At 41.3% G+C, this 7,606-nt stretch overlaps 1 protein-coding gene across 1 annotated transcript; it reads left to right on the forward strand.

Moving 5' to 3' along the window:
- Nucleotides 1–2,014: 2,014 nt before the first annotated feature.
- On the forward strand, nt 2,015–6,933 carry strap (serine/threonine kinase receptor associated protein). Its single transcript, XM_034673365.1, has 9 exons — nt 2,015–2,460; nt 2,803–2,938; nt 3,568–3,649; nt 3,742–3,814; nt 4,362–4,461; nt 4,596–4,733; nt 4,954–5,090; nt 5,660–5,809; nt 5,998–6,933. The coding sequence occupies exons 1-9, from the start codon at nt 2,349–2,351 to the stop codon at nt 6,057–6,059; spliced, it is 990 nt and encodes a 329-aa protein (XP_034529256.1). The 5' UTR covers nt 2,015–2,348; the 3' UTR covers nt 6,060–6,933.
- The last annotated feature ends 673 nt before the right edge of the window (nt 6,934–7,606 follow it).

Consider the following 7,606-nt stretch of genomic DNA (forward strand, 5'->3'; position numbering starts at 1 on the left):
ATCTTATATGCACAAGATAATACAATTGTATGTAGGCCTATAGCCCCAGCTTCAGGACATTAGGGATATTAAATGCATTCTAGCAATTGATTAATTAAGATGTTAAAAGTTAATATCATATATACACAAGATGTGTGCACACTATATTAAAGTTTGCACATGAGGTAATAACTTGTTTCTACATTGGGATTATCTTGTGCCCAAAAGTTAAGATCTTGTGTGCACAAAATAAAAAAGTAGTACCATTTTGAGACTTCAGGGGTTCCATAAACATCAACCATGTGAGCTCAAATCATTATTGAGCCCTTAAAGTCCTCAAAGGTGATGATTTTTTACACATGAAAATTATTTTGTATGCACAAGTCATCATCTTGTGCACACAAGATACAATTAAAATATACCAGTCTCAGTGTAAAGCTCGTAAAAATACACACAGAAAAGGAAATTATTGGCAACTAATGGCAAGTGGAATCATTCCTCCTGCTTCATTTGCAGGCACTGATAATGTGTGTGGACAAGATACAAATGATCTCCTTATGAAACTTCAGGAGCTCTGTAATCAACATAAAAAGTTTATTCAAGATATACCTTGTATGTATTACTCCAACTCCCAGACATTGGGGATATTGACTACATACCAACAATTGATTCTAATTTCTTATAACTATATACCACAGTAGTAGTACTACATAGACTTTTAGTACAGTGCACAGTATTGTATGGCTAAGATCATAAATGAAAACTTGTCTCCAGTTAGAATAGCCAACATATTATCATGTCCTTATATAATAGTGAAGTATACATACATAAATATCTAACATTATCATGTTATAGAGTACACTGAAATTTGGGAAACTTAGTTGAATTACATAGATTTAAGTCACAGTCAGCTGATGATGTCATGTATAACAGTGTTTTAGTCGTAAGATTGGAAAGATTGAGGAACAGGTACCCCTGCAGAGGGCAGCAACACACCTCAGGTTCATCCTCCTATGAAGCAAGAAGAGGGCATTTTATAGCCTTTAAAATGTTAATTAATAAAACTGTAAGAACCCTTTAGAATGATTAGTTTAAACTCAGATTGATGCTAAAATCTGTTTTAATTACCCTTCAACTATATCAGAGGTGTTTGCCCTTTTGTATTTTATTTGTTGATCATATTTGTGTTATTCGTCTGAATTTAGAGACTGATTTTAGGTGACTAAAGCTATTAAATTCTTAAATCTGAATGTAAAGATGTATATTCCATCATTCAAATGGAATGGGGCGGCAGTAATTTTTCAATAAAATTCAATTTACTTTTTTGGCATGAACAAAGACATGTTGTTGCCAAAGCACATAGGATTCCTACACTATATACATGACATATATATACATCACATATTATATACATTACATATTTTATACGCGTTAATGGTGTCACCCATACAGCATATCTCAATATCCTCACTTGATATATATTATGGCTTGGGAACCGGGGGGTCGCCGGTTTGAGTCCCAATATGGACGAAGTTTGGCAAGTGGACTGGTGGCTGGAGAGGTGCTGGTTCACTTGCTGGGCACTGCCGAGGTGCCCTTAAGCAAGGCACCAAACCCCCAACTGCTGGGTGCACTGGTTGTTGGCAGCATCCTCACTCAGACATCTCTCCATAAGTGCATGTCCACTGCATGTTTGTGCATAAAATTGTATGTATATACCAAACTGTGTGTGTAGCATGACCAAAAAAATAACACGAGTGGGAAAATTGAATTTCCCCCATGGGGATTTATAAAGTATGTTTCTTTCTTCTTCTTTTGAAAATGTTAAAATAATCTAGGGGTGCCTAATAATTTCTGCATTCAAAAAATCTTTATGTGCATCATTAACATTAACATTAAATTATGTAAACTAATTAGAACTCTAGGCATGAATTAAAAAGCTTTTAAAAGCAGGACAGTAACAGTGGGAGCGCTGAATCATCATTGTGGACCGTTTCTTCAGAGGTGTTTTATTTTGAAAGTCTTGCCCCGGAAGTGTTAGCTTTGTTGTGGCTAAATGTCTGCGCTGAGACTCCTCACTGCACGCTGCTAGTTAGTTGCAATGTTGTAGCTATTAGCACGCTAGCCATTCCTTCGCTGGGAGGGAGACCCACCGTTAAGATTAACAAACTTACATAGTTGATATTTAATAATTTCACAGACCATCCGGTATTTTAACGGAAGTTATTGAACAAAAAGCTGATTAGCTCGCTGTATTTATTTCATTTAACTCACTAGCAGACCGGTTAGCAGACCGGTTAGGTAGCCGCTAGCTCTCTTGTACCGGTCTCCCCCTCAGTCTGAACCGTCTCTGGCCCGGCTGAGGGACCATGGCGATGAGACAGACCCCGCTCACCTGCTCCGGTCACACCCGGCCTGTGGTGGACCTGGCCTTCAGCGGGATCACTCCTTACGGATACTTCCTCATCAGCGCCTGCAAAGGTAAACCAGGGACTGATGCTAGCTGTGGAAGCTTTAACGTTTATATGATGAAGAAGAATCAGAAGGTGTCACGTCTGTTAGCTGAATGAATCCATGTACACCTTACCTTCTTTGTTCAGCACAGACTCAAACATTGTTCTTTGTATTTCTGTCTCTATAAAGCTTTGTCATATCTACAGGCTGAACATGAGTGTGGATATAAATCTTTAAAAGGTGTGCTTCAGGGCAAAAATACTGAGTTAGTTAGACACTTGTTGACTGCAGCATCCCCAGATTGTACTGCCAGCTGTCACCTCCTCTCTCCCTGTGATGTAATCTGTGTCCTCTCTGTCTTCTCCTCAGATGGCAAGCCCATGTTGCGCCAGGGAGACACAGGGGACTGGATAGGAACGTTTCTGGGTCACAAAGGTGCTGTCTGGGGAGCCACTCTGAATACAGACGCCACCAAAGCAGCCACAGCCGCAGCTGACTTCACAGCGTGAGTCCTCACAAACACCTTCAGGGGTTGCCTTCACAACCATCCAGCCACCACACACACACACACACACTCTCTCTCTCTGACACACACACACACACACACACACACACACACACACACACACACACACACTCTCTCTCCCTGTGACACTGCAATGTCTTATTTGCAGCCTCCAATCTGGCTGTTACCGGATGGTTAGTGAAACAAAGTCCTTATCCAAAACCACTACACCTGGACTTCTCAGATCTGGACTCGATTAATCTAGAGAGGCCATAGTCTCCATAAAACACAGTTTCAGATTTGTGAAATTCTATTTGTGAAAAATGCGACATAAATCTTAAACTGTCTTTAAAATATTATGTTGAATAATCTAGTCCAGATCAGAGAATCCTAGGTATCAGGGTTCTGGACTAGGACCTGAACCTTTAGTGATCTTAGCTGACTTGTAGGTAAGGAAGTAAGACGACAATGAATGTCAGAGGCCGAACCAATCAATCAAGCTTTATTTATACTGCGCCAATTCACAACAGATGTTTTCTCAAGATGATAGAGACAATTTAAAGTTAAATATTTGTAATGAGTGAAGCTTTAAAGCTACGATCCACTGAAGAAGACCTCTGTGCTTTCAGAAAGGTGTGGGACGCAGTGAGCGGAGACGAGGTCCTCACGCTGGCACATAAACACATAGTCAAGACGGTCACCTTCACTCAGGTGAGTACAGAGTCAACCAACACATTCATAGGCCTGATGTATTTTATTTGAATCTCTAACTACAGGTGTTAACATTCTTCTTCCTCTCACAGGACAGCAACTATCTGCTCACAGGAGGAAACGACAAGCTGTTGCGGATCTACGATCTCAGTAACCCTGAAGCAGGTACGTGAGGGGTTCAGGGAGGACACTGGCTCATGCCAAGACAAATAAACAAGAACACTTATTTATCTTCGTATAACTGGCTCCTCAAATCGTCCCACTTGGACGATGTTAGAATAAATAATCTTCTGACTTTAATGTTGTCTTGAAGATTGAGTTGGTACAACATGGATGTGTTAAAAAAATGGATCTTATATTCTATCCCTCACTAATAGACAAAATCTAAATTAAGATAAGATTTTACTTTATTAATAAAGTTAATTCCTATTAAATTCCTTCCGCTAGCTAGCTAACATTTACTTAGGTCAAGTTTCAGCCAAGTATCCCAGTCAAGAAATAATGTATCTTGGGTTTTTAAAAGCTGCTTTCTATTTTGATTCTTCCTGTAACCCATGCGTCTGTCAGTGCAGCACTTTCTCTTTTTGTTGATCGTGTTGGAAACAAAGGGCAGGTGAAAGTCTTTGAGGCTCAGCCAGCCGATCCCTGATGTTCATGTTTTAAATTGTTTGACTGTTCTCGTAATCAACTGTTGTATCTGTGTCTCATGAAGCCCCTCAGGAGATCGCCGGTCACACCTCAGCCATTAAGAAAGCGTTATGGTGCAATGACGACAAACTGATCCTCTCTGCCTCCGAGGACAAAACCATACGGTTAGTGAGAGTGTCCATGCTCCACACTCCCATCCTCCTGATGGTGACTGAGACTCTAAGCGCGCTCTCTCTCTCTCTCTCTCTCTCTCTCTCTCTCTCTCTCTCTCTCCTCTTCTCTCTACGTGTGTGTGTAGGCTGTGGGACAGAAGCTCCATGGAGGAGGTGAAGACTCTGTCATTCGACACGTCTGTGAGCAGCATGGAGTACTTGCCTGATGGAGAGATCCTTGTCATCACTTTTGGAAAGACCATCGCTTTCTACAACGCTCTGAGGTAGGCTGCTCTCTGATCACACACAACCTGGAGACTCACACACCTACTCTGAATACATCACATAAAACTGATCAAACTGATCAGCTCTGAAAAGCTTTTAAAAGTTTATCCTATGAAAACACACAGACACATCTCTTTAAATTCAGCTCCATCCTTCAGCTTCTCTAAAATCACATGAACAGTGAAGTATGTAATTAGAGTGTTTCTGTTTCTACTCCAGCCTGGACCTGATCAAAACAGTGGACGCTCCGGCTCCCATCAACTCGGCCTCACTCCACCCAGAGAAGGATTTCTTTGTAGCCGGTGGAGAAGACTTCAAGCTCTACAAGTTTGACTATGGCACAAAAGAGGAGCTAGGTGAGATGCTTTTACTCAAGATATGCAATCTTATAAATGAGTAATCCAGCGTCAGGAGGTCAATCTGCATATCCACCAAGCAGCCCAGTCTAGGTCAAATGTTACACATCACATTTTACACCGGTACCATCCATTAGAGATATGAAAATGCTTCCTCTCTGTCACGTGATATAGCACACTGACCCAGAACTCCAGGAGGATAAAAACTCTGGAGCCTGTTGCTAGGTAAACACATTTTGCATATCTTACTTGACAGGACTTGATGCACAGACCTTGCTAAATTTCCTATCAATCACGATGCAGACTTTATGGAAGTTCTTTTAGTTTATTCATTGAAATATCAGCGCAATACTCAGCGTCTTAAGCAATCAACAGGTTGAACTTCTTCTGCATTATCAAGGGAGGCAAGTTGAGTCCCAGTAGAGAAGTCATGCTTCCTTCTTCAAAATAGTTTTCCAATTAAATCTGAAACTGATGAATTTACTTTGTCTGTTGCTTCATCAGTATTCTAAAAAGTATGGGATAAAAGAAACCCTGTCTAACCCTGATTTTGTCCCTCCTGTCCACAGAGTCTTATAAAGGTCACTTTGGTCCGGTTCATTGTGTGCGCTTCAGTCCGGACGGAGAGCTGTACGCCAGCGGGTCTGAGGACGGCACGCTGCGACTGTGGCAGACGGCTGTGGGGAAAACATACGGCCTGTGGAAGTGTGTCCTTCCCGGTAACGATCTTTAAACACTTCTTCATGTAGAGCTCATTTTAAGACACTGAGCATGAATCTTAGACAAGAGATGTTTTAAAGTGTCTGAGAGTTCAGCTGATTCAATTGTTTCTTAAATGAGGAGTTTTGTGTTCCAGCAGTCGGGTTTTCTGATTCTCCCTCTTTCTTTATCCTGTGTTTCTCCTCAGAGGACCTGGGGGCAGAGAACTCTGAACAGCTGTACACGTCGCCTCCTGAGATCAAAGCCTGAGAAGGCGAGGAGAAAGCAGTGCTGTTAGAAAACAGGATGAGGAAAGGAAATAAGGAGACCAGCGGAGCGGAGGGGTGTTCCAGTGTTCAATCAGGCCCCAGCAAGGAGCAGAGTCCAGGGCATCTCCATCCATCAGGTCCTGATGTTGATTTGACGACTGCCCTGTCTGCCACAGGCCAACATACACACTAACACACGCTTACACACACACATTAACACACACACACACACACACACACACGCACACACACACACACACACACACACACACACACACACACACACACACACACACACACACACACATTTTTACTGCAGTCGTGTGCACAGTATGGGCTGCTAAGCGAAGCAGTAGAGCTGTGAGCATCTCCTCATCGCTGCCTGCTTTCTCTCTAATCAGTCCAGTTCTGTCTGTCTGCTTGAACTGATTTTAAACTTCCCATAAAGTTACACACACACACACACACACACACACACACACACACACACACACACACACACACACACACACACACACACACACACACACACAGTACTAAGAAAGGTTTTGGTTTGAAAGTTAATGTATTAAATGAGCTGGACCAACGCTTGTGTTTTCAGTTCATAGAATACCGGCGGTTGTTGCACAGTTTGTGCTGAAGTTAAAGCGCTTTTATTTGTTCAGAAATGTTGCTTTGAGTATTTGCTGCTGTCGCTCTGGTTCAGTATAAAGAGTTAAGTGTCCAAATAAACGAACGTATGTTTTGTGACAAAGGGGAAAGGGAAGAAATGTCACTTTTTTCATTTGGGTTCTGTCAACATTTATGTCCAGTGCAGTGATGAATTAAACTTAAGACATTACTGTTTCATTTTTAAGTAATGCACAAAGAGCAAACTGGTGTTTTCATTGCGTCCTTTCACACCTGTGGGATTTAAATGTGCAAGAGTTGGATAATGCAATCATAAACATATCATCTTTTGGAGTTTTATCTGTTTCTAACCTTTTATCCCTGCACTTAATGAAATACGATAGCATCCTCAACGCAGCTGGATCACATGGGACAATAAGCTACTTGAGCTAAAAGACTAAAGTAAGAACACAAAGCTCAGTCAGATATACTCCAGTATTAGACGGGATAAGTAGGACAGTCATCATGTATGTATTTGGCATCCACCTACTCGGTAAGCGTGTTAAAAGCTCAAAAAATGGGTTTGAACCTCAGAGTTTTCATTCACGTGTGTTGTCTAAAGATTTATTATGAATGTTATTTCAAACAGGAATCTAAAATAGGTTCAAAATACCAAATAAAAGCACCTTAAATGTTCTGTATAATGAGAAACACAGCTTGCTTGTCTATATCTATATAACAGATGAGCTGCATTGTTGTTTCTGTTGCCCAACAAAGCTCCTGTATTTGGTCCTGTGTTGACAAAACAACAGGAGTGCTTTTGACAGACCTGTATCTAAAACCACGCCCACCCATCAAGCGGTTCAATCAATCAATCTTTATTCGTAAAGCACCAAATCCCAACAAACGTTCTCCTCAGACTCTCTCCAAACAGAGCAG

Source organism: Notolabrus celidotus, chromosome 21 (genome assembly GCF_009762535.1).
Source record: "Notolabrus celidotus isolate fNotCel1 chromosome 21, fNotCel1.pri, whole genome shotgun sequence".
Classification (NCBI taxonomy): domain Eukaryota; kingdom Metazoa; phylum Chordata; class Actinopteri; order Labriformes; family Labridae; genus Notolabrus; species Notolabrus celidotus.

Coding starts and splice junctions, on each gene's coding strand:
- strap (XM_034673365.1), top strand. CDS start 2,349: ATGGCGATGAGACAGACCCCGCTCACCTGCTCCGGTCACACCCGGCCT. Junction 3,650..3,741: donor AGACGGTCACCTTCACTCAG/GTGAGTACAGAG, acceptor TTCCTCTCACAG/GACAGCAACTATCTGCTCAC. Junction 5,091..5,659: donor TGGCACAAAAGAGGAGCTAG/GTGAGATGCTTT, acceptor TCCTGTCCACAG/AGTCTTATAAAGGTCACTTT.